At 52.0% G+C, this 25401-nt stretch overlaps 8 protein-coding genes across 8 annotated transcripts, besides 8 other annotated features; 4 read left to right on the top strand and 4 right to left on the bottom strand.

Annotated features, from left to right (window-relative positions):
• Positions 1-195: 195 nt before the first annotated feature.
• Positions 196-438: a long terminal repeat (LTR crapaud).
• Positions 439-545: 107 nt separating this feature from the next.
• Positions 546-662: a repeat region (rgion duplique sur le chromosome 2).
• A 187-nt stretch (positions 663-849) lies between these two features.
• Positions 850-1167: a long terminal repeat (LTR yeti).
• Positions 1168-1727: 560 nt separating this feature from the next.
• PODANS_6_6980 (uncharacterized protein) lies at positions 1728-3217 on the top strand (the record flags this gene model as incomplete). Its single annotated transcript, XM_001910575.1, has 2 exons — positions 1728-2431; positions 2485-3217. The coding sequence occupies 2 exons, from the start codon at positions 1728-1730 to the stop codon at positions 3215-3217; spliced, it is 1437 nt and encodes a 478-aa protein (XP_001910610.1).
• A 375-nt stretch (positions 3218-3592) lies between these two features.
• PODANS_6_6970 (uncharacterized protein) lies at positions 3593-3991 on the bottom strand (the record flags this gene model as incomplete). The annotated part of the gene is made up of 1 exon (XM_001910574.1): positions 3593-3991. A coding segment is annotated over one exon (399 nt), but the record flags the coding sequence as incomplete, so codon positions are not given.
• Positions 3611-5153: a repeat region (het repeat).
• A 96-nt stretch (positions 5154-5249) lies between these two features.
• Positions 5250-5629: a long terminal repeat (LTR amolops).
• On the top strand, positions 5619-7029 carry PODANS_6_6960 (uncharacterized protein; the record flags this gene model as incomplete). The annotated part of the gene is made up of 3 exons (XM_001910573.1): positions 5619-5998; positions 6185-6448; positions 6513-7029. The coding sequence occupies 3 exons, from the start codon at positions 5619-5621 to the stop codon at positions 7027-7029; spliced, it is 1161 nt and encodes a 386-aa protein (XP_001910608.1).
• Positions 7030-11046: 4017 nt separating this feature from the next.
• Positions 11047-12217: a sequence feature (squence avec rptitions).
• PODANS_6_6955 (uncharacterized protein) lies at positions 11074-12228 on the top strand (the record flags this gene model as incomplete). Its single annotated transcript, XM_001910572.1, has 1 exon — positions 11074-12228. The coding sequence occupies one exon, from the start codon at positions 11074-11076 to the stop codon at positions 12226-12228; it is 1155 nt and encodes a 384-aa protein (XP_001910607.1).
• A 941-nt stretch (positions 12229-13169) lies between these two features.
• Positions 13170-13230: a long terminal repeat (LTR grenouille).
• Positions 13231-14277: 1047 nt separating this feature from the next.
• PODANS_6_6950 (uncharacterized protein) lies at positions 14278-15251 on the bottom strand (the record flags this gene model as incomplete). Its single annotated transcript, XM_001910571.1, has 2 exons — positions 14278-14781; positions 14892-15251. The coding sequence occupies 2 exons, from the start codon at positions 15249-15251 to the stop codon at positions 14278-14280; spliced, it is 864 nt and encodes a 287-aa protein (XP_001910606.1).
• A 739-nt stretch (positions 15252-15990) lies between these two features.
• PODANS_6_6940 (uncharacterized protein) lies at positions 15991-17675 on the bottom strand (the record flags this gene model as incomplete). The annotated part of the gene is made up of 2 exons (XM_001910570.1): positions 15991-16485; positions 16638-17675. The coding sequence occupies 2 exons, from the start codon at positions 17673-17675 to the stop codon at positions 15991-15993; spliced, it is 1533 nt and encodes a 510-aa protein (XP_001910605.1).
• A 2668-nt stretch (positions 17676-20343) lies between these two features.
• PODANS_6_6935 (uncharacterized protein) lies at positions 20344-21316 on the top strand (the record flags this gene model as incomplete). The annotated part of the gene is made up of 3 exons (XM_001910569.1): positions 20344-20741; positions 20800-21094; positions 21158-21316. 3 exons carry the CDS (start codon positions 20344-20346, stop codon positions 21314-21316), a joined length of 852 nt encoding a protein of 283 aa, XP_001910604.1.
• A 204-nt stretch (positions 21317-21520) lies between these two features.
• Positions 21521-21657: a repeat region (rgion duplique sur le chromosome 3).
• A 1147-nt stretch (positions 21658-22804) lies between these two features.
• On the bottom strand, positions 22805-24430 carry PODANS_6_6930 (uncharacterized protein; the record flags this gene model as incomplete). Its single annotated transcript, XM_001910568.1, has 2 exons — positions 22805-23632; positions 23762-24430. The coding sequence occupies 2 exons, from the start codon at positions 24428-24430 to the stop codon at positions 22805-22807; spliced, it is 1497 nt and encodes a 498-aa protein (XP_001910603.1).
• Between the last annotated feature and the right edge of the window lie 971 nt (positions 24431-25401).

Genomic DNA, 25401 nt, shown 5'->3' with positions numbered 1-25401 from the left:
AAAGAAATGAGATGAAAATCAAAAACGACATGGAACGCGTCGACGCGTTGATGGGAATATAGATTGCTCTTCAGGTTCTTGACCTTGCACGTGTGGGAACTCGCGCTTGTGAAATTCCCTTCAACTGTATTGCATTGTAATGCCCAGTCAATGCGTCTTCTAATTCTATACAGTCCTTCAAGAATTGAGGCATCTTGTGACGATCCCCTGTCCAGAACCTCTGAAAGGGATACCGGTTGAGGGCGAACTTCTAGATATTGGATCGTTGCAGCTAAATAATGCACAACAAGATGTCTCAATGTAAACACAAGATACCGCAATACAAGCTGTGATTGCATACTGCGGAACTATCTACGAGCTGTCTAGTTCCTCCGTATATATAGACCGTGAATCCCTAAGTACCTTCGTACCTAGCTCACTCCCGCTCACAAGTGATCCCCTCTCTGTGTCTCAGCTGTGTCGTGTTGCCTGTGTCGTGGACAATCGACAGCCAAACAAAGCAAGACCACAGTTTTCAAGCCACCGCTGCGCGATAACCGCGCAGGATGCCACTGTTAAATTTCGTCGTCGCTGCCGTTGCAATAGCATCCCCTCTTCCCAGCAAGCATCGTTATTCAAGCAACCTCTACCAAAAACACGGCTAACAGGTACAGCGGGTGGTTTGAAATGATCACCCGGCGTCGTCATGCAGCGTCGCCAGCTTCGTCTAGCACGCAGTCCATGGCTATGTTGAGACTCCGCCCCGTATCGCAAGCATTGTCGTAGCTCACATTTTCCGGCAGACCCCAAGCAGAAACCAACGCAACATGGATCGAAAACGTCTTCAATCATTGCAACGGCAACCGTGTCACACGGCAAACAACCAACCAGCTGCATCACGGCCCAACCGCTATCTACCTGCATAATCGAGAACCAATGGTTGGAAGTAAGGCAGAAAATCAAGTGCCTCGCGGCTACCAAAGGAATGGTATTGGCTAGAGGGTATGTGGAAGGACTTGGCAGCTGCCTGAGGCCATTAGGGCACGGACTTCAAAAGGACGGATAAATACGCGTCCTCAGAACCTGTTTGTATCTCTAGACTTTCTTCTCTAAGGACTTCGAGGCCATTAAAGATTATCAGCTGAATTGAACTACTGTTCCAAGTCCTGATCACTAGCCATTGTCACAAACCGAGTGTAAGGAGAAACGACATTATCAGAGCAACATGGCCGAAATGTCTGTTGCCAAAATTCCAGCACGAGTTCGGATTCATCGGGACTTTGAGGTAAGGGATAATTGTCACTTGGAAGTATAAAACCTAACTTTGTATAGTCGGTATGTGTCTAATTTAAAGCTATGGTCCGATTTCAAATAACAGCCACGTTATAAAAAGTGTGTTTAGTAGATGAAGCCTGATGGTGATTACTGACCTCGTTGTGTGTGGTGGTGTAGGAAGTAAGTCGATGCCCTCAAGAGAGCGGAGATGGGAATCATTACTGACCTCGGTGTGTGTGGTGGTGTAGTATGTAAGTGGATGCCCTCAAGAGAGCGGAGATGGGAATCATTACTGACCTCGGTGTGTGTGGTGGTGTAGGAAGTAAGTGGATCCGTCCGACTAATTTACATTTCCCACTAATCGGCGTTTTCTTTAGCGATCATGGCGACGTACAACTAAAGACCCATTTCTTTCGACATTTCAGAGCAAACAGTCATCAAATTCTTTCCCCACTAGTCATTCATCAGATTTCATGCCAGTCATTCCAAACCTTCTCCTGTTGCGCGAGTGGCTTCAGCACTGTGACAACAATCACGACTGTCCCCAAAAACGAGGAAAGGGCAGCTTCTGGCCAAAGAGAATTATCTTTGTTGGTGACTCTGACCCCAAAAAATTATCTCTGGTAGAGAACCAATCTCTGGATGAAGACTACCTTGTATTGTCACACCGTTGGGGCAATCCTACCGAAGATGAAAAACGCCAATTCTGCAATACCAAGGAAAACAGACGTTTGAAAGACTTTTTTTTTGAGCAGTTGCCGAAGACCTTTCAGGATACTGTTCAAATTACTCGAGCACTTGGCAAACAATATCTCTGGATTGATGCTCTCTGTATCATTCAAGGAGATGGTGGCGACTGGAAAAGCCAAGCTAACACTATGCAAAATATTTTCGCTAATGCTTACTGTACTATTGCCGTAACCTCAGCACATAACTGGAAAGATGGCTTTCTCAAATCCCAGTCACGCTTCTCAGATGATGGAGCACAAAATACCTTGGCCTCCTCAGCTTGCCAATGTCATTTCGACGAAGACGTCGACGCAGGGCCTCTCATGCAACGAGCTTGGGTCTTACAAGAACGAGTGCTGTCCCGGCGAACCATTCATTTTACTACGTCACATGTGTATTGCGAATGTGGGGACGGGGTGATTTGTGAACGGCTCACAAAACTTATACCGTAAGTCTGATCATTAAAAACTACGTATGGTACAAAGTCTTATCTTGCTCTAGGCCGTTTGGGAAGGAATACTTCATCCTCGATCCACACTTCCTAGATAGACTCTGGCGGAGTGGGTATTATCGTACCATCGAATTCATACAGTTTTTATTCCAGAAATATTCGACATCCGGTCTTACCGATGAAACAGACAGGGTCATTGCGATTCACAGCCTTGTTGAACGGATGGAAAAGGTGGTGCAAAGTAAAGCGAAGTACGGGATCTTCCGCTTTTGTTTAGGTTCTCTTCTTTTGTGGAAGCGGACCGAGGAGCAGAAACCCCTGATCAAGTATGATGATGATCAAGTGCCATCATGGTCTTGGATGGCATATTCCGGGGGCATTGAGTTTATCTTGGATCCAAACCCAAGTTTTCGGGTCCCACGCTTCGAAGACCTTGATTTTGCCGATGATAGATCGGTACTAAATGTCAAAGTGAGGAACTTTGGTGGAAGTTGCCGAATGGGACAAAACGAAGAAAAGTATGTTATTTTGGATGGAGAGGAAGAAGTAGGGTCTTTATGGTTTGACATAGCGGATCAGATCCGGTTTGAGGATTGTAATTGTGTTATTGTTGGTGCCCTAGACGCGGAGATGAAAGACCATAAGGTGGAAGACGCTAGGAAAGGTTATTACATGATCATTGTACAGAAGGAAGACGGTGACAGGGGATATAAAAGGGTGGGAGTTGGGATAGTGAGAGCGCAGTATGTCTCCGAGGAGTGCATTTCTAGCATCCTTCGGTGAGAGTACTCATTTGCCGCTGGTTATTTCATAACGAGTCTTGGATCAGTTATTTACATTCATGTTTTCTGTCTTGAAGAATCACAGGGTATTCTATCAAAAACTTATTACTTTTCAATATGTCTAACCTCAATAGGTTGAGGCTGCAGAGTGTGGGGGACATTGTCCAAGGGCTTTGGCATAGGAACATGTAACATGATCAGAAATATATCGGTGAGAGCCGAACTATCCTTTTCATTCTGTGTTCATTTGTTCGTTGCAACTCTGGGCGGCGGCTAGGCTGTGGTCTGGGTCAATGGGAGCGCAAGTCAGTGGACGAACAACTCGAGGATATCTTTCGCCGATGGTGGCCACAGCTGGGCCGCATACATGCTTGATCTAACCAACAACGACTCGACCCATGCATTCGTCCAGAGCGTCGATGACCAGGTAGGTTAGCTTCAAGTTCGCATCTCCTAGCATCCCCTCCAAAATATCCGAGAGGGCGAACCCCGTATTTGCGTCAGAGAGCGATGTACCCGCGTCCGTAAATTTGCGTATGTAGGAGAAGAGATGTGGTTGCTGGCGACCAAGAAGGTAGATCAAGCCACGTAACACGGCAATAGCGTTATTGATGCGCGAGTCGGTAGCCTGGCAGAAGAAATAGGCTAAATTACGACAATGCCCGTCTTCAACAATGGCTCTCTCAAGCTCTTTAATGATGCCGCAGAGCAACATGGTCTTGCCCTTGCCAGGATCTCCTTTAATCCATAGAAGGCGGCTCTCTGACTGGTCATGCTAACGGTAGAAGTCGGGGGTGTCGAAAACCCAGCGGTAAGCGCCAGCAAGCAACCCACCCTTTGCCTCCTCGATGCGCTTCTTGTCAAGGCGCGGGTCGGTAGAACGTAGACTGGACAGATCGCAATTATACTTGCTAATTTTTTTCGTACCCGTTTAAATGCTTTGTCTTCTCCTTCGCTATACAGAAGCGGCATTATCACATTAAAGATGCCGAATAGCGAGCACGCTTTATCTTTTTTTTATATTATATTACGCTTTCCGACCTATGATAGACGCTCTTCGATACTGAAGTCGGATAATATATTGCTTTAGAGAGCTCCTAGGGGAATCTTGGTTATATCGTAGATTTATTATTCTAAAGAATTCTTATTTCTTAGACACTCGCCCTCTTTAGAGAAGAATTCTATAATTACTAAAGCAATGAGTTCTTAGAGGGTCCATCCACGAGTGAACCACCTAGAGTTTCGAAAGGTCAATTCCTAGCCAGGATTACTGTCGGCGTCCTACTAGCAGGTTGAGACGTTTGTAAGATAAATATAGTATTTAATTATATTGCGGTACCACTGAAATATGGAGTTAAGGGTATGCTGAACTTCGATGCTGTCGGATTTATCGATATAGTATGTGTCGACCTAGAAGAATTTTAGCCTATTGCGTTCGGCTTGATCTCCGCAAAACCTAATTTTAGCGCAGCCTGCTTTACTTTTATATATACCCCGTCCGTTATATCCCTGAAGAGAACCTCTTTCGTCGCCCTATGTGTGCGAAAGTATCGTATACCGTGGGACCTGGTCGTTGGGAATGTTACGAGTTAAACTGAAATCGCCGGTATTGTTGCATTCCAGGAGGCGCATTGTCGAAAAACCGCCGAGCTCAGCTCTCGTAGCTACTCGTATGACTGTCCGACAGCGGGAAAAGGCGAGCAGGTGGGCCGGGGGGATGGACGAAACTAGTAGGCTCAACAGATCAGTAGCTGAAACCAGGATAAGCTCTCAGACATAGATAAGAAGTACCTACCGCGAGTAATTGTTGAGATACGTAGCGCGAACCTCAGTGGGTTCGATTGTTGCAGCTCAAAGGTGGTTGTTGTTGCTGTCTCCGAGGGTCGAGGTGCTGTCCTGCCCAGATCGCCAATCCCGCACATCAGGCATTTTGCTGGCGCTGGCGCCAACTGCGCATACTGGAAGCATCGAAATTGGCGGTGTTTCGCTGGCATACATGAAGATGTCCCATTACAGCGACGTCAGTCGCTAGGCCAGCACAAACGCGCACGGACATCGAAGCGTAATCCAGTCGTTCAGCTGAATCCTCAGCAAAATGCATCTTTACGATGGCACACAGATGATCATGATTTCAGCTTCAGAGATCGGAGTGGTAAATGTCCAGATATGCAAAAGTTATGCTTCATGCTCATTTCGCCTAAGCCTGACAATACAAGCTCGATCTACCGAAGTACCTGTACTTTTTACCACCCGTTTTATTTTCAATTTTGTTTTTCTGTCGGCGCTTACATGCTTCAGATTCATTGGAAGACTGAGGGGTGTGAATGTAGAAGATAGGGAGAGAAATCTTCCTCAGTTTTTGGCAGTATGTCTTCCGAAATCTGCATCGGATTTCCCTGGAAATGACAGTCTGTATGTTCGCCCACTTCAACCCTATAGCGGGACAACTCGTCTTTGTGGCATCATTTCATCGCACTACGGACGCGCCTGCGCCGTCCGAGTCCCCTTTGGACGAGATCAAGAACGGGCTCTGCGACGCATTGGATCGAATCAAGGCTGCCGGAAGCTTCGCGGCATTCGCCAAATTAACCGAGTCCAGCCTCTACCCGATATCAGTTCGCGATGTTGGCCATGTCGCCCTTCCTCTGGGGGAAGACAGTGCCCAACAACTGATTGAAAAGGCACGTCAAGCCCCCTATGGCAAAGGCACCGAGGCCTTTGTCGACACCTCGGTTCGCAGCACATGGGTGCTGGATGCAGCCCAATTGGAGCTTCACCCACAGTGGGAGTCGACCATCAGCGCTGCTTGCAAGCTAGTCGCTCAGCAGCTGGGAATTACTGCTCCCGTGAGGGCCGAACTGTACAAGGTGTTGATCTACGAGAAGGGTGCCATGTTCAAGCCTCACACTGAGTTTGTCCCCGATGGTACCCTCTGATGACCTTTCTGATTACCAACATGGGGTTACAGTACTGAGAAGATCCCGGGAATGTTTGGTGCTCTTGTCATCTGTCTTCCGTCTGAGCACCAAGGTGGCGACCTCGTTGTGAAGCAAAGGGATGTTACCAAGATGTTCAAGACGTCAGAAGTCCAACCGTCGATGGCATGCTGGTTTTCCGATGGCACACACGAGGTCTTGCCTGTCACGTCGGGCATCCGCTGGGGCTTGACGTACAACCTTGGCATTTCCCCTCAGGTCAACCGCCCATCGGCTGCCATGAATGCACCGGGACTGTATGGTGTTCGAGATGCACTGCGTGCTTGGCTGGACTCCCGGGGCCCGAGCAGCGATGACAAGGAAGCTGACCGTCTGTATTACATGCTGCACCACACATACACTGAGGCCAACCTCGCTTCACAGCCTGAAAGGCGCTGATGTCACCCGAATGCGTTGCTTGGAGGATGTATGCGACAGTCTCAATGCGACCTTGTTATTTGGTGTGATTGAAAAATGGCAACATGGAGGGTGCGGCTATGACGGTGGCGGCTACTACGACCGATACGACCGCCGTAGTAGAAGAGGTTGGGGTAGATATGAGTCGACCGACGAGGATGACGACGAAGGTGACGGTGAAGGCTGGCACGAATTGGTTGACATGATAGACCCGAGGTTCAAGATCAAGAAGCTCGCTACGACCGGTGGAAACACGCTGCGCGAGAACATGGAGATTGAAGACGGTGACCTGGACAAGAACTTGGTTCAGGATTACGAAGACCCTTTCGAGAATATCGCACGTGGGGAGGAAGATTACTCGGGGGTCCACAGGCAACGAGGTATGTCACATGTCTTGTCTTCTTTGTATCTACTGAACTGACATATCATGTTTCCTTAGGGAGTCTCCGCGTCACACTGGTATCGCTTGGCGGTTTGTTTTTCCTCTTGTCTTCCGATTGCCCGTCCGACTAATCCTCTGGGATAGGTTGCCGTCATTGTTCCCAACGACGAGGTCGACCAGTTCCTGATCACAGGCACGTCCAAAAAAAAGAGGCACAGGGTCTTCTGCCACGCTACCTTGAGAAGTGCTCCAACCCAGACGTGCGCGAGTCGACAATGAAAATTGTTCGCACCCTCGCACAGCTTGCATGGGCAGCCAAACCGGACCCATATGGCTACATCTTGCAGTCTGATACGCGGGATTTCAACGAAGAGACTGCATTGAAGTTCTTGGCGGCTGTTCTGCAGTAACCGGGAGTACGAACTGTTTGGCCGGTCCAAGGGTTGGGTCGGGACCAAGGCCGGGTTCAATCTCGGGACGCCATTATTTGATCTCGTCAAGAAGGCTGCAGCCGAGGACTCGTTTGATTTTACACAGATTCAAGGATAGGTATACGTTTATTCAAAGTATGCCCGGTTCAAATGCTGACACTATCCAGTCTCACCCAGTATATCTCGCCTCATCCAGCGGCTGTTCGGATGCAACTGTTGACAGTGCTTGGTCGGCCGAGCAATGCTTCATTCAATCCTCAGATTAGACAATGGGCCGCCAATGAAGTCGTTCCTGCTGCCTTGGAAGCTTGCCTAGGGGCTAATGTCATGGCGTCGACCGGGACTGCCATTGTCACCATGATCAAGGAATTTCATGATTTTGACTATTTGAAGACAAGGCAAGGCATAATTCTTTCACGCGTGGTCTGACACGCGGGCTGACTTCATACTTGGATTGACCCCAGTCATCGAAAAACAAGCCTCCTTGACACCATTTGCTGCGGCTGCTGTTATGAGAATCATTGAACTAGCAAACGAAGGCGTCTTTCATAAGACTGCGAGCTTGGAGATTTGCAAGCTGCTGCTGCTCAAGTCCGTGTTCGATACGATGTCACTCACCAAGCTCCAGACCGTAGAAACAGCAGAGGCCGAGTTCCGCAATGCTTCAAAGAGTCGCAGTAACGGCTATCCGTACTACCAAATGAGGCCCATTCGGGACGGACCACATCAGAATCCTGAGACCTACATCACACCCAATCTCTTGGCCGAGTGCCTGGCCCGGTGCATCGAACTCAACTGGGACGACCTAGCCATGCGCTTTTCCCCCAAGATTGTCGCCAACACTGCCCAGGTCCCGCCTGCCGAATCCCATTACCTCTGGCTCCCCTTCGTCCGCCAACTCATATCTACGCTAGAGGCAGCCAACGTTTCCCTCTCTACTCCCCCGCTACCAAGAGCTTGCGCTTGCCGTTTTGGAAGCATACCTGGAGAAGCAGGTCGGAAAGGAGCCCAGCGTTGCAGAGGCCTATTCCGGCCACGGTCCTGTAAGGTGTAGCTGCGGCGACTGCGCGGATCTCAACCGATTCCCCAAAGGAGGGCAGCGCGTTTGGTCACTACGCGCGGCTGAACAATGGGTTGGACTAGATGTGTGGACAGACTTGGGGCATAATACGAAACTGTAGGATACTTTAGAAGTTCTGGTCTGAACATCCACAGAGTGTGGGAACTGGGAAGTTGGCCCAGGTAAGACAATTCCCGTTAATAATTAATGTACTGATTGCACCTCTGTCAACAGTGTTCAACACGGGAATTTGGCTGGCTATCTTTGCAAGCATTCCCATCAAGCTCTTTGCAGTTGTCTTCAAACCAGGAAGGAAAGCATCACCTGCAGGCTAGCTCTAGCCGGCCTGGCATCATCCTACCAGAACGGCAAGCACGTACCGTGTCTGAGTGCCGTGAACCAATCCGGTGCCTTCCTCTCCGAAGTCTTGAACCATGATCCTTGGGACAAGACTCAGACGTAACACCATCACTGCTCCAACTTGCTCATCGTCTGCACTATTCTCCGCAATTCGTGCGCCTGGGGCCACTCGGACCGTTCTCCTCATTGCTTTTCTTGTCCATCTCTCACCCTTCTGGTTTCTTTTTCTTGCAAGCCTCTAGGGTTACTGACTTGAAGGCAAGGAACTCATTCTCACCCATCAAGCCTTCAGGAGTCAAGTCCAAGCTTGGACAACCATTACCCCTGCCGTTATCGGGCATAGATGCCAGATTGCTTCACACCCTCTTCCAATTCTGACATGACGCTCGACAGGCACATCGATTCGACAACCTCCACATGGTGCTCTCTCGTCACTCCCAGCTCCCGCTTCTCGAACTTTCGGCTCTCTCGATTGGAGGGACAGCTATGGTAGTAGCAACCAGGGCGTTTTCCCACTTGGCGCAGAATTGCACCCAACTTATCCCCAACCAGGGGTTCCGTTCCCCAACTCGAACCAACACTGTACGGATCTGGGTCCGCACCGCTCGACCCGTCTTTTGCTCCTGCTCATATCTCTTCTCGGACATGATAACCGCCCTCCGGACGGGATGTGGGCAGCCACCCCCATTCCGAAACGTTTTTCTTCGCTTTGGCTGCACCCCCCGCATTCTCGCCATTTTAGCCTCGGTGAGACCCCGTTGACTTTACCCCTGATCCCGCCTCTCGCTAACTGGAAGCGTGTGTGAAGCGATATCTGGAGTACAGCCAAACACCACCACCAGCGTAGCATTCAACAGCTTGCTTGGACGAGAGGAAGCGAAAACATGGGGAAAGTCTGAGCTAACCCTGTCCCGCCAAAGCGGCAGATTCCGTTTCTCTCGAGCTAGATCAGAAGAGGTTGTGGTGATGACGACGCCAACGGGTGACAATCCGCTCAGAGTTGTGCTCAACCATCTTTGGCTACATTGACCACATTGGCAGTCACGGAGCTGTTTCTGTCCTAGCGCTCGCGGGTAAACAGCCTCCGAGTTCTTCTACGACTGTACCACGCTTGATTGTATGACCATCCACCACCTCGACGGCACCCTGGCGATCCCAATCAACAAGATCCGGGTGGAGAATGATGCAAGCTGCTGGTCCCGTTGGGTGCGCTCCCCAGGCCTTTTGCAACCTTGTCGTCCACCCAGTGCTCGTCATGTAGGTCCCGGATAAGCTTATGAAGCTTACGTCGACCTCATTTCTCCGTGGTTGCACTATCCCCCCACAAACCCATCGCAGTCTAGATCGCTCCGAGCACACAACAAGCATCGGTGTCATCGCCTTACCGGCACTTAGTGAGGCTAAAGAGCATGCCAAGACCACACCTGCCGATACCCCTGAATCAGCTGAGATCGGACATCAAAAAATCTGAGGAAGAAAGATGTCGAGAAGTGTCTGATGTCGATGTTTGTCTGATGAAAGCCGCAACTCTGGGCTTTGTGGCTTGGGTACTCGGCCCGCATGCGGTTGACCGGGTTGGCGGAACTGTACAATTCTAAGAAAGGCAATCAGCTGTCTATACAAATCTGCACCATCCGGTTATTTCAACTGACGATATTCGCAGGTCGATCACGACATGTTTACCTCATGTTTGCGGCTAAGCGCCACTCTCCCGTTGGGCGGGAAAATGGGTACGAGTGCGCCCCGATTTCGACATTTACCGGGGACGACGTTACGCGTTGTGAGCCACAAATTGTGCTGCTCACCGTTATTGCTGCTGCAGATGCTGTATGCTGAGTTCCGACTATATTGATGCTTGCCCTTTAATTTGTACCGCGCTCTATTCAACCGCCTCAACGTTGCGCTGCCCGGACGTCGAACTACAACCAGGGGGAGCCAGTGAGGTGATTCACCAGATGGTCAAAAGTCCTGTCCTCTGGGTTGCAATCTCAATATCGGCATCCTTGGCTCAGTCGCGGCCAGACATGGACGAGCTTCTCGACGATTGTGGCGACATCGTTGCATCGTGATTGCGCATGGGAAGCGTCGATGAGGTCTCACGGTGAGTATATAAACGTGGTGGACGGTGCAGGTTAGAAGCGGCTTCTCTTCTCGACAGGCTCATCATCTTCTTCGGCACTTGGGTAGTAAGTTTCAGCTTCTGGGAACAGCCCTCTCAAGACAGATTTCACGATGACTCGCATTCTCATCACCCTCCTCGCTGCGGCTGCGGCCATTCAGCAGGCCATTGCCCTGCCTGTGGCTGATGCCGATGTCGACCTTGTGGCTACTCGTCCCCCCCGCCCGACTGGCCGTCCCACAGGCTTCGTTCCTCCCGTTAAGCCGACCAAGTCTGTGGTTCTTCCGCCCAAGCCTACCAGGTCCGTGGTTCTCCCGCCCAAGCCTACCAAGTCGGTCAAGCCGCCTCCCCCGAAGCCGACCAAGAGCGTTGCTCCTCCCAAGCCGACCAAGCCAGTCCTCCCTCCTAAGCCGACTAAGCCGGTCCTTCCTCCCAAGCCCACCAAGCCGGTCCTCCCCCCCAAGCTCACCAAGTCCAAGGCTGCTCGCGATGAGCCCAAGCCTACCCGCTCCGTCCGCCCTCCCCCCCCCAAGCCGACCAAGTCCGCTGTTGTGCCCCCCAAGCCAACCAAGCCCGTGACTCCTCCCAAGCCCACGAAGCCGGTCCTCCCTCCCAAGCCGACTAAGCCAGTGACTCCCCCCAAGCCTACCAAGCCTGTCACTCCCCCCAAGCCTACCAAGCCTGTCACCCCTCCCAAGCCAACCAAGTCTGTCGTCCTTCCTCCTAAGCCAACCAAGTCTGTCGTCCTTCCCCCCAAGCCGACTCTCTCCGTTGTGCTCCCACCCAAGCCAACTCGCTCGGTTGTGCTCCCGCCCAAGCCAACCAAGCCCCCCGTCTTGACCATCAGCCGCACCGCTCGCCCGCCTCGCCCAACATTGACCAGGACCAAGGCTGCCCGTGAGGAGCCCCCCAAGCCCACCAAGCCAGTCACTCCCCCCAAGCCTACCAAACCGGTCACTCCCCCCAAGCCCACCAAGCCAGTGACCCCTCCCAAGCCCACCAAGCCAGTGACCCCTCCCAAGCCCACCAAGCCAGTGACCCCTCCCAAGCCAACGAAGCCCGTCACTCCCCCTAAGCCAACGAAGCCCGTCACTCCTCCCAAGCCAACCAAGCCAGTGACTCCCCCCAAGCCCACCAAGCCAGTGACTCCCCCCAAGCCCACCAAGCCAGTGACTCCCCCCAAGCCGACCGCCACCCGCAGCGCTCGCCCCCTTCCCCCCCTCCCCACCAAGAGCTTCACCCGCGTCCCTCGCCCTACTCCCGCTTAAATCAACACAGGGGGTGTGAAGATTTTGTCTTCTAAGACCAGGCAGAAGCATCAGTGAAGGAAATGGAACTTGTGAAAGAGAGAAAAGGGGTTATTGTCTGACGATGATTGATACTTTTGCGTTACCCAACTTTCGATTCTTTGGGGATGATTGGAAATTGGAAGAATGACAGAAATAGCATTGTTTGTTTCTTTAAAAAAAGAAAAGAGATGGAACTTTGACTGCTCCTGGACGCAAGGGGTGGTTTTTGATTGAGTTGAACTTTGGATTGCCTATCTATCTATCTATCTAGCTAGCTAGCTCAGCTTGCTTGTGCTCTGTTGAATTTAGAAATTTGTGTGGCTTGAGATACATGACTATGGGCTTTCTTTCTTTGCCTCTTATAAAAGTGTGACTAGAAACTTGATTCTATTGACCTTGTTGGCTTATTGTCTTTTTCAGTTGTGAGGGGGCTTGAGACTGTTTATATTGCGAATTTGTTACCCACTTTAGTTACAGGAGGACTTTGCTGGGACCGTCGTTTTTGCTACGGGGCCTTTTCAACCTTCTGTGGCACCACAAAATCCTAGAATGCAAGATAGACCAGGTAGTTTCCGACATTTGACCCTGTAGTCGAGAGTCAACCAATGCGTAGATAGGTGACTTCTGGACGGGCTGGGGGCCCGATGGAATGCCGGTGATGCTACTGGAAAAGGCTCGTAATGGCGCGACTCATGCCAGGCAGGCAAAATAAACCAGAGATCCTTCCACTAAACACCCTGTGAGGCCATGGTCAGTCATCATATCCATCCCTTTTTTATCACAACCTTCCCATTCTTTATGAAACATTTAAACGGTGGGAAAAACACACAAAATACTACAACTAAGCCCTCACCGGGGCTTTGAAAGCGTCCTTTCCGTGACAGTGACTCGCTCGCAGGCCGCTCTCCACGGAAGACGGGACATGGACACTATGGGCTCGCAGGCCACATAATAGGCACAGGATTGCCCTGATAAGAGGGGCAAAATAGGCCTGTACGGGTGTGAGGCACTAAAAGTAAAGAATAAAAAGTCAATGATTTGTCCAAGGTAGAGTGCGAGTAAAATGGCCACCTTTTATGCATGAACCCCTGAACCCCTGAATCTCCGTGAGTCCCACTGCCACACCCAAACCCACAGGCCACTGACTGAACCCCAGGCCAGCATAGCAACCATGATTGCATCAGATTAGAGAACAGCCTGATAAAACTTAGATTGACCTCTTTCAAAAGCAAATCTGGTATCTGGTATCATGACATGGAATACTATGACAAACCCCCCACCCCTCCCGGCCCCCCCACTGTTACCTATCATGCCTACTCCTCCTATGGTCCTCCCCCTCCCTCTTATCCCTCCCCTCCTTCCTGATACTACTCCCACGACTACCACTCCCACTGCCACTCTCCTGCTGGACAAGCGTGCTCGACCCAGCGCTAGGTTTCCTGGACCCGGTGGGCCTCTCAACACCCCCCTTCCTGCCCCGAGCTCTGTTGGTCTCACTACCCTTATCATCTCTCCGCTCCTGATTATTTCTCCCCAAACTCCCCAACCCCCCCTCCGCCTCAATATTCCTCTCCACCCGGGGGCTCACCACCGGAGTATCCTCCCCACTGCTCCACAAACCCGCCGCATCATCCAAAATATCCCCCGTCGTCCTCCTCCTTTCCCCCGGTCCCCCATGCGCAAAATAATTATACAACTCCCCCCCGGTATAACTCCCTTCCCTATGCCCAGCAGACCCAGTCATATTGAGGTTCCAATTTCGGTGAAACAGTCTCGCATCGTTGTTGTTGTTGTTGTTGTTGTTATCCCAGTTGCAACCTGGAAGATGCCGAAAGTGCGGGCACCCCCCAAAGATGTTCCCGTCGGGTAGTATTGACGTGGGCATCGTATTGGCTGTCGTGGTAGCAGTGGCTGCTGTTGTCGTTCGTGTCAACGGCGAGGTGATATTACCGATGTGGGTTCGGAGAAACGGGGTGGTGCGACGCTCGCGGGACTTCTGGATGACTTTACCTAGTAGCTCGGCTAGGTTCATTTCAACGCAGAGTTTAGCGAGGTAGACGAGGGGGTGTGCTTGCATGTATCTGTTGGGGACGAAAAAACGTTAGCCTTTTGGTTGTTGGGGGAAACAGGGGGGGGGAGGGCGTACACAGCATCATCCTCCCATGACATCAGAGCAATGATACCCACATCCAGCAACAGCGACACGACCATCATGGACAGGTTGAACTTGTACACCAGCTCGTACTTCTTCAGTCCGTTGGCGATCAGCTTTGTGCGGACCATGTACATGAAGTAGATGTTGAGGCAGCAGTCGATGATCAGGAAGAGGGCCTTTTCAACCCTGTCCCAGATGTTGTTGAGGTTGATGAACGTCTCGCTGATCTGGAGGCGAGCGGGGAGCCAGATGCAAAAGACGCTGATGTTGATCATGCCGACGGCGAGGCCAACGCCGAGTTTGAGGCGCCGGGCGTCGTCGGGGTTGAAGAAGAGGAGGGAGAGACGGTTGCAGAGGATTTGGGAAAGGCATTGGATCTGTGAGGTGGGGGTTGGGTGTTAGTGAGGATGGTGATGCTGGGGGGTGGGTGGTGACGGGGAAAGAAGATGGCGGCTCACAGGAGGAATACGTCAAGGGGAGGACGTACCTGAACTACCCAGAGAACGACTGCAAATATTCCATCAGCCAGAAAACCTTTGTGGTCGACGGATAAGCAAGGCCACTTACGAAGACCAAAGAAGATCCAAAAGCTCACCGGGATGATCCCAATGAGGAACAACCAGCTGACGACCGACATGATCACGCAAGCAGTCCACTCCAGCCACACCATGACAATGTAGGCGTTGACCTTGTGGGTATGAAGCCATGACCGCCTGGTCTGGCGGACAGCCTTGGCAAAGCTGAAGCATGCGATGGCTGTCGAGGCTCCCCAGAGGAAGCTGGCGAGGTCCAGCGAGTGCTCGCTGGGTGGATCTGGTTTGTACCAGGGAGGAACAAGTGTTCCCATTGTGGACACGATACTGCCATTATCGAACAAAGATAAAAGTTGTTGTGTTGTTTACAGGTGGGATCTTCTTTCGTGACATCTCACGATGTGTAGCAAGTTGCTCGGGGCCCCCCTTAAATGCTGGCCCCGTGATACCTAAGGCGGCCACGGGGGGAAGAGGGAGGGGGGAGGGGTGTGGCGTCGCCGGAAGTCCAGTCTGATGGTGGTGACGATTGTATTCGAATGCGTATTGCTTTCTAGCATTATCTGCGTCAAATGGAAAATAGATTGTTGATTCAGATGGACGTTTGCCGGGAAAACACGATGGCCGGCTTGGCTCTGGCGAGTGTGGCAATGAGATGGCTGGAATCAACAAGAGGACGAAGAGGGGAAGCGGAAAGATCCAACAGAGCCTAGGCCGTCATGGCCGTGCAGAGACCTATAAGGTTTGGCATTGCATCGCACGTGCAGACATGTCCCGAGGCAATTCCGAGTCAGGCCCGGACCACTGGGGCAGCTCGGCTATCTCCTCTCTGCTGCTTGCCGATGTATTCCGACTTGACTTTGGGATGATTTGTAAATTATTGTAGATCGTGCTATGCTGTTTACCTATCGGCCCCCGTGTGTTTGGCTGATATATTTGGCCGATATATGCGCTCCCTCGCCATGTGACCAGCGCATGGATGCGTCCCCCTTGACAACACGTCGTGTACTCTTGCCTCTCTCTACCTCTTCTTCTGTCTCCTCATGTGTCCAACCCCTACTGGATCCGCACATGGACAGTGACAGGACCGTTTCTGGAATGAGGCACAATGCAATCATGATCGTACTTGAGGTTGTCCTCATACGTGGTGTTGACGAGCTTGGCCCTTGGAATGATGCGCATGGCGATCAGGGCAGTCATGAGATACACCTCGCAGTAGGCCAAGCTCTCACCAATGCACGACCGGCTGCCCTTGCCAAAGGCAATCAAGAACTTCTGCAGCTTGTAGTTTGGCTTTCCGTCAATCAACCACCGCTCCGGGGAGAAGGAGTGTGGGTTGGGGAAGAGCTCCTCGTTGAAGTGGTTGATCATGCTGGTCATGCCGATGGGAGTGCCTCTGGGGATGACCCATTCAGTCTTGCCATCCCGGGTGCGGTACACCAGGTCCTCGGTACGGGCGATTCTGGCAGATCTGTGCGAGACACCGGGCATCATGCGGAGGGATTCGTGGACAATGGCCCAGAGGTACGGGCGCTGTTCGAGCTCGGCCCACTTGATGTTGGTCGGTGTCAGACCTTGGAGGTCGTCCATCAGTTTTCTGTAGGTTTCGGGTTGTTGGAGAAGCCAAAATGTGATGACGGACAGGGTGGCCTTGAACCATGTTAGCGGACAGGGCAGGTAGAAGCCAGGGGACATGAACTTACCGCGGTGGTCTCGGTACCGGCAAGCAAAAAGTTGAACCCCTCACCAGAGAGACGATACATAGTCATCTCCTCCGCAGGGAGAGCCTTAGACTTGACAAGCTCAGCAAACACACGGCCGCCGTTGGGGTCATCCAGAGACGCCTTGATGTAGCCAGGGATGACAGTGCCCATCTGGTGCATCACGTTCTTGATATCCTCGCCCAAATAGTCAGCCACGAGGGGCATCACGTTCGTCATCTTGCGGACCAGGGCGTTGTGCCTCATCAGATAAGCACTCTTCATGAAGGAGCCGGTCCATGTCGCAAGATTGGGCTCCCATTGTTCTTGAGCGATGAAGCCCATGGATTCGCCAAAAGCATACTGGGAAATGACATCGGCGGTAAAGCAGTTGAAGGCCTCCTTGATGTCAAAAGCCTCCTTCCCAGACCAGCGGAGCATCTTGTCAATCGTCAAGTGGCAGAAGTCGAGCACCTCCCCCTCGAGCTTGAACATCTGCTGGCGGGAAAAGAACTTGGACAGGGCACCCTTACGCGAACGGTGAAGCTCGTGGGGAACAGTCGAGAAGCCCGTCACGGAAACAGGGCCGGCGCCACCCGTGTTGAGCTGATGCTGCCATTTGTCTCTGATGCGTCCAGGACCGGCATAGATCTCATCGGTGAAGTAGGGGTCGGAACAGTGAAGCTCATCCGGGTTGATTCTCACGATTGGGCCTGGACGTAGGGTGCTCTGGTAAGCGAGTGTTGTTTCTTTTTGGGAGGCTTGTTTATCCGACTTACCATAGCGCTTATGCATCTCCTGAATCTTGGGGCCGTATCTTCCCCCGCGAATCCAGTCATGGTAGGCTTCATACGCGTAACTGGCAGCCGCGATCTTGGGTCCGGGGAAGCGGGAGAGAGGATGGAAGGGCGAGATGTTGTACAGGCAAACAAGGATGCGGTAACCGAGCCAAACGCCAACCACTGACAAAACGGAGGTGAGGGTGATGGCCGACTTGAGGCCGTCAGCACTCAAAATGCCCGACATATGTTTCGACTCCATGGTTGATGTCGTAGGAATCCCGTCATCCATCTGCCGAGCTGGGGCACGGCAGTTTGGAGAATCAAAGAAGAACCCAGGAGAAATAAGAAGAGAGGAAAGCGTCCTGGGGAGCTGGAAAAGGGAGGGATCTCCTCATCAGGGCTCCATGCATGCCACTTTGAAAACCGACAGTTACTCCCTATCACCACACTAGGTCTTACATCCCTCACCGCGACTCCGCTTTCTCATCAGTTGCTAGACCGAAAAAGCACACGAGACCCGCCATCTTGGAGACTGACGGCGACGTGGAGGTGAGAGTGGTGAGTTATGTGCTGTTAACTGGCATAGCATATTTAGCAAAGTGGTGGCCCACTTGGTTAAACCGGATGCGGGAAGAGACTCCGAGAAAACCGGGCAGGAGTCTCCTCCGGTTCTGCCTGGGCTGTCGATCACGACCACCTCGCTGGCACTGGGGTTCAATAGTTGTTCTGTGACATGGCTTGTCACGTAAAGGCCGCCTCCACGTGAATAGCATATTCCGCCATCGTGGCCGGCAGAAACACCAGGACAACCATGATGGTGTTGCTGGCGAGAGCAATGGTGACGGAAAGATGGTTTTCAATGACAAGATTGGACGAGGCTGAAGGGTGTGGGCTGTCAGCATGGTTTCTGGCTGGGGTGACAGGGAGTTCCGAGGAAATGGGAGTGAAGGGGAGGTGAGGTGAGCCTGGCACGTCGTGCCCCTGAATGCGTGCTGCTGCAAAGCCGAAGCGAGGTGAGGGGCAACTTGGTTAAAATGTTGTATCGTGAGGTGGGACTCACGATGCTTTTGGTGGCGGTTGAACTTTCGGCGTCTTTCAGGTTTGGCAACTTGGAGAGTGTCTCAGATGTCTGGACCCTGACGATCAGTTGTCCTGTCCGGATCAGCGGGACCAGGATGGCAAAACGGCAGCGAAGAGCGCGAGATGATTGATATGAGAAAAAGTGGCCGTTGCCGTATCCGTCGAGAGGTGCAGCTTCGACCGCTGATGAAAATCAAAAGGTGAACCTTGTAGTAACCGCCGAGAGGCGAAGGATGTGCCAAGCAGCACTAGTGCAGCGGGTCGCAGCGGCACTTAGTGGCCGTGTTGCCGAGTGGAGCAACTGACCAATCCGCTTTCTCCACCGGCCTTCTCTCCCCGCTGTTTTGTCCAAGTTCCCAGTGGGAAAAAAACTTGTGTTCACTCTTCACACGGTTCAACCCTCTCTCTCATTTGCCCATGGCGCCATCCACGAACCCGACCGGCTGGGTTGTTGGTGATGGGGCATGCGGCAGAGGAGAAACATGTGACGTTCGGCCGCTGCCAAAGATCTTGAAGGATTGTGTCGGTTCCAGTCGCTCGGGACATTCTTCGACGACCGCCAAGCCAGCCGTTTTCTGGTGTTACCGCCATGTTCCCAGCTCCATCTGCCGAACCACAGTTTGCATTTTTGGTCAGGGAATTTGCCCACGACATTTTGAGCGAAAACCGGAAATGCCACCAAGAAGCAGGGGAGTGCATGAAACGAGCTCCATCAGCAGCGCAAAAAGAGCCACCTATCAAGCTCCAAGTGCCCGCTCTTCCCACCGCCAAGAGAATACCAAGACCGACCGCTCCAGCGCCGGTCTTTTCCACGCGGAACTGGGCCGAGAGCCCCGGGGGCATCAACATCAGCTTTTGTCTCATCAGCATTGGCCATATGCTACCTACCTGCTTTCCGTGACCGACCGGCAGGAAAGGGCCCAGAACAAAAAGCACTGTCGCGTCTCCGGAGGCTAGTCCGGGTGCCGTTCCGGCCTCCTTGATCTGCCCAGCTTCATTACAGCTCCCTGTCGGCGGAGATGATGGGGAGCCTGTTGGGAGGGAAATGCACTGCAACACCGTATCAGTCATGGCCTCTTCCAGAATGACCGCAAGAAGAAAAAAACGTTGACGCCTTCTTCCTTCGCCTCCCACCCGAAGCCGGAAATCGCGACGGGGGTTGTGTTTGAGAAGAAGCACCCATAACGTCTCTCCGGGGAGAATGCTGATCACTGCTCACAGATGAGCACTTGAAAACTTTCCTTGCTCCTTGCCATTCGTGTCGCTCGTTTAAAATACTTTTTGATCCCACGGCTCGTGCCCTAGCACAGACGGTTGCTCTTCAGATCAACTCTTCGTCACGCTCCTTTGTTTGTTTTACGGCACGACACGGACGGTCCCTACCATACCCCATTGCGATTGTTGGATTCACAGGCGGTTCTTTGACAGGAGGCTTCAGAGGAAGGGCGACGACAGACACACAGGAACGATGGGCGAAAGGATAAACATCCCCATGGTCGACCGGGCCCGGGACGCCATGATTGCGATATCTTTTTTATGGGTCGTCTTTGGGTTTGTGGTTGCCGGCAGGGTGGTTGCTCGACACAGGGGGATCGGGCTCGGACTCGATGATGTTCTGGCTGTCGCTGCCTTTGTGAGTGCTTCTTGGGGGGATGCTGCCGTGGCCGACGGGTTCTAACCATGGGCAAATTGAACAGTGCCTTACTGGAACCACCATCGGGTTCAATGCTGCAGTCTTTTCCTCTGGTGTAGGGCACGACATGGTCCCAGACTCCCCGCTATTTCCCACACGTGAGCCCATATGCAAGACTGCCAGCGATCGACGGCTGTACTGACAAGTCACAGTCATGAACAACCTGGAGTTCATGATGAAGATTACCTTCATTTTCACCATCGTTTACGTCTGGGCCTTGTTTGCCCTCAAGATGAGCCAGCTGTGGTTTTACCTTCGCGCCTTTTCCGTACATCTCAAAGTCTGGATCTGGATCGTCTCGGGCATTTGCATAGCCTGGGCCATCATCTTCACCTTTGTCTTGACCTTCCTCTGCGACCCCATTGAGCAACAGTGGACACTGATGCGTATCGGCAAATGCATGGACCAAATCTTGGTGCTGAAGTGTGTCATCATGACCAACATCTTGACTGACCTCATGATCATCGTCCTACCCATGCGGACGGTTTGGTCACTGCAAATGAGGACGACAGAAAAGGTTGCCGTTGCTTCGTGCTTTGCCATCGGACTCGCGTATGCAACGTTCCCTGCCTCGCCCAATGTTTGTCCCAGTCTAACACTGCATGTCCAGTTGCGTCGTTATCGGCCTCGTCCGTTTTGGTGAAATCTTTGTCATCGACATGGTTGGCAACTTCACCGGCACCTCCTTCACCACTTTTATGCTCTGCAGCATCGAACTCATGCTTGCTGGCATCTGCATCAACATTCCGATGCTCCGGCCCTTTTACACTCGGTGGAGAAAGAAGTACAAGTCGTCCGCCGACAACTCTGGCTATGCCGACCCCAGCACAGGCCAAGGCGCACGAAGCGGCAAGGCCACGCCATTACCATCAGTCAAGGGCAACTACAATGCTTGGATCGAGTTGGTATGTTTGTTGTATCTTCCATCGACTCCAGCCCAACAATGATGCTGACTGATTTTCCATTAGGAGGACGACAAAGACCGCGACTCGGACAGCAACAACGACGGGTGCTCTGAACGCAAGCTGACAACGTCAACAGCAGCACGTCCTGACCCAGAAGTCGGCTCCCCAACCGAACCTTCGGCCATCCACGTCTCGACAAAGTGGACCATCACTCGGGACTAACTTGACCCGCCACTGTTGGAGTTTTTGATCGGTTGTTTTACTTCTTTGTTTTCGGGCAGCGCGGCGGAGGGTTAGATATTTTTGGTTGCGCATATATAGACTTTTTTTTTTTTACGGAATCACGGCACGTCTTTGACATTTTTGGTGGCACAGGAACGGGCCCCACGACAGTCCTTTTTTACATCTCTCTCTCTGTTTTTTACGTTCGCTTATATACCCACTTGAGAGCTTTACACTCCTTAAATAGATGTCATGACCTGCGAGCTGTGTTTTTGGGGCGGTTGAAAGATGCTTCCGGCTTGATAATGGGCCTTGAGGCGTTGACTTTGCCTCCCCAGGCACACCATCCGGGTTTCCATCGGTTCTATGCCCGCTTAGATATATCTTGGCGATTTTTGATGGACCGTGCCGTCTTGTAACACCGGACCTCCCTCCAGCTTCCTCCTAACGTCTCTTGAATGTCGTACACTTTACTGCTCCTCAAGAGTATGGAACACACCATCGGAGTTGCATTTGTGAACGCAAAACTTCCGAATTGTAATTGAGCTTGGCCTAACACCGGTCCGTCTTGGTCTCACCGGTGGTCTCTCGAGATAGAAACAACCAATATATACCTGAACAAGATGATACCGTATAAATAGCTACAACAAATCTTCGCATGTCCCTATATATCAGCCATCTCCCTCCCCCCACCCCCGGTTGCCATCCATCAACACCATCCTTCCCCCCTCTTTTTTTTTTTTTTTTTTTTTTAAAAAAAAAAAAACCAACCGCATACCCAGCAAACACAACCACTGCCCCATTCACCAGCTTCACTCTAATCATCAACTTTCTCAATATTCAAAATGCTCTCAAACCCCTTTACGGCTTGCCTCATCGCCATTCTTGTCCGCCTGAGCTTGGCAGCCTCGTGCACAACACCCGGCAACCTCGCCTGCGGGAACCAGTTCGGCGCCCCGCCCCCCGACGGCGCCATCTACGTCTGCAACGTGGCCAACGTCTGGGAGCTTTCCTCCCAGTGCAAAGGAGACGGGGCTTGCTTCCAGGCTGACACCACACGGGCTCACTGCAGCAGCTTTTAGACGACGCTCATCTCGATCTGAACAAGAGGAAGAGGCGGTGCCTTTCATGAGGGACTGATAGATATTTTCGGAGGTGCCGTTGGTGTTTGGTGTTTGGTGTTTGGTATTCTGGCGTCTGGTTTTGGGCTGTGTCCTGCTTTTGGAAATCTTCTCTTCCCGGTGATGATAGATACTATTGTTTTTGGGGGGCCATCCTCGAAGTCATTTAGATAGACGTAATAACTAGACAAAATAAACACCCCCCTCGCTCTGTTCACATCGCACAACAACTCACATAAACAAACAAACAAAAAATTCTTCATTATCCGCTATCTCCAATCGCTACCCCATAACCCACCCAATCCTTCCATCCTTGCTCCACAGATCATCGACACAAGCATTCCCAACCAAAACAACAGTCACCTTCTCAAATACTTTGCCTTCTTTCACTTGCCGCATTGTCAGATGCCGGAATCGGACGGAAAGACTTCTCCGGAATGGTGTTATTGTCTGCTTGAGAAGTCTCATTCTGAAGGGCCTCCTGCTGCGGCTGAGGCGCGCCCTCGGCCAGTGACCTTTCCCTCTCGGCCAGTGACCATTCCTTCTCGGCCAGTGACCATTCCTTCTCGGCCAGTGACCTTTCCCTCTGCTCGAGCAACCTTTCCCATTCACAAAAGCTCCGTTCTCTGGCATCAAGCATCTTCTGCCTCATGTCCTCCTCCTCACGAGCCTTCTGCTGCCTGTCCTCTTCGGCCTTCCGATCTTCCTCCAAGACAGCGTTCTTCCCTCTGAGGTCTTTGGCTTCTCTTTCCAACTTCTTCTTTGTATTTTGCGCCTCTGTCCGCTCCTCCTTGAGTTTTGCGTTCTCATTCCTGAGTTTTACTTGAGCATAATTCAGGGCTGTGATTTGCTTGGCCTGCCTTTCGGAGTTTGACTTCAACCTATCCCTCTCCTCAACTACCTTCTCCAGCCCCTTCTCTGCCTTCTCCAACTTCTTCTCTGCCGTCTCCGCGCTGTTTTTTTCGACGGCCAGATTATTTTTCAAGTTTCGTATCTCTGTCGATAGCATCGCCCAATCACTTCTGAACTTGTCCCTCTCGGCCGTCAACTTCGCCACCTCTTGATCCCCAGCCCCTTGAAGGTTCACCAGTGCTGTAGTGGCAGCAGCCGTATCAGCGGAAACGACATCGGCTCTACTGCCGAAGGCATCAGGCGCATTGCTAGATGCCCCAGAGGGCGCCACGACGGGTTTGCACTACCAAGGTCTGTTCCCATAGTTGCAATGTATGGTATTCTCAGCTGCTGCTTGCACCAACAGGTCGGCGGTGGCGAGAAGTTTCCTGATGGCTCGTAATTCCCCGGGCAAGTCCAGACTCTTGGTCACCATGTTGAAGATGTCGGTCTCCATGCTCAGGCTGAACCGGAACCAAACCTGCCCATATCGATGCCTTTCCCACTTCGCTCCCTTTCTGTTGGGCGGTGCGGGAGGAGACAGCTCAACCGCCAAATTGGCTGTGATAGCCTCCGGTGGCAAACCCAAGTGATTGGGCTGTTCGCAACAAAGTTGCATCGTGATGGTGTCCTTGCCGTCGACATCCCACTCCTCGTACGCACGCTTTGATACATAGCACCCGGGGAACAAGTCGCCTGCGCCCATGGGCAGTGGAGTCATGATTTTGTCGAGGAGGCCGGGGTCTCGACAACGCTCATCGAACCCGCCCCGCTGGTCGGCTAGATGTATAGACGAATGGATGGCGAAAGCCGAGTGGAGGTTCCGTTTCATCTCGACATGGTGCGTTTTGACGACACCTATTCCACTTTCGAGAGTTTCGATCATTCCGGAAACAGGGCCCTCCATTTTGTAACCCCGCGAACGGTGACTCCACTCTCGTCGAGCATGGCGATCGTGATCCATGACGATGGGCGCTAATAGTTGTTTGTAATGATGTTTTGATGAATGAATGTGTTTTGATGAATGAATGTGACGCCTGGCTAAGTTGGTAGGTTGGAAGATTGTGAAAGAGCCAGGTGTGCAAGAAATCCTCTGGCTCATGTTGCTGTCGGACGACGGAGGGCAGGTTGATAGGTAATGTAGGCAGTGGCAGTTGCCATGTACGTCGTGGACAAAACACGGTTATCGAGACTTGAACCTAATTGACAGGCTTTCGAAAATAGTTAATGGACGTTGGAAGATAGCAATAGACCTGAAAAAGGATAGTTAATAGGCCTCAAAATATAGCTAACAGGCCTTTTCAAACAAGTATTAGCAGACCTTCCACCTTCTAAATAGTTGATATACCTTGAAAGATAGTTAATAAACCTCAAAAGATACCTGATAGGCATTTCACTTTACAGTGTCCATTATCTTGTCTTGGCGGCCCGATTTCAGTGCTGACGGCCAGACGCAGCTGTCATGAGGCATGGCAAGTTGCCCCACCAGCCCCATCGTTCTCAACCTCACTCCAGTTCCGTCCCCTGGTTTACACTGCGAATCGTTCCCAACATTCCATTATCAGTACCACCAGGCGCTTGCCAAACACTACAATGGATCAGACACAACCAGAAGACGGCAAGGGCCACAAACGGACCCGGTCGGCCGTCAAAGGTACGTCCAGCCACCGTCACTTGACATCTGGTCCTGACCTGCCAAACTCCAAAGCCACCCGCCCTCGCTCCTCCACCAAAGGTCCGCTCGACGCCGCCGAGTGAGTTCCTCCGTAACCTAACTCTTCTCTCACATCTCAACACATGACAACTAACCCATCCTTCTTTCCGTCCCCCCCAACCAGCCCGCTAGCCCCACCACCAGCAACCTCCCAACCATCAACCACCATCCCACCACCATCATCATCATCAACAACCACCACAACCCCAGCACCCACCCCCCCATCCCCCAACCCACAGTTCATCCCCCAGCCAACCCCCAGAATGCACCCCTCTCACACCCCCCGCGCTACTTCCCCCTTCCCCCGTTCCCCCAGCACTTTCCCCGACACGAAGAACGCCCCGCCCGTCCGCCCCAAG

This window comes from Podospora anserina, chromosome 6 (genome assembly GCF_000226545.1).
Source record: "Podospora anserina S mat+ genomic DNA chromosome 6, supercontig 2".
In the NCBI taxonomy this organism is placed as follows: Eukaryota; Fungi; Ascomycota; class Sordariomycetes; order Sordariales; family Podosporaceae; genus Podospora; species Podospora anserina.
Note: the sequence above shows the minus strand (reverse complement) of the source record. Positions and strands in the feature narration are given on the sequence as shown.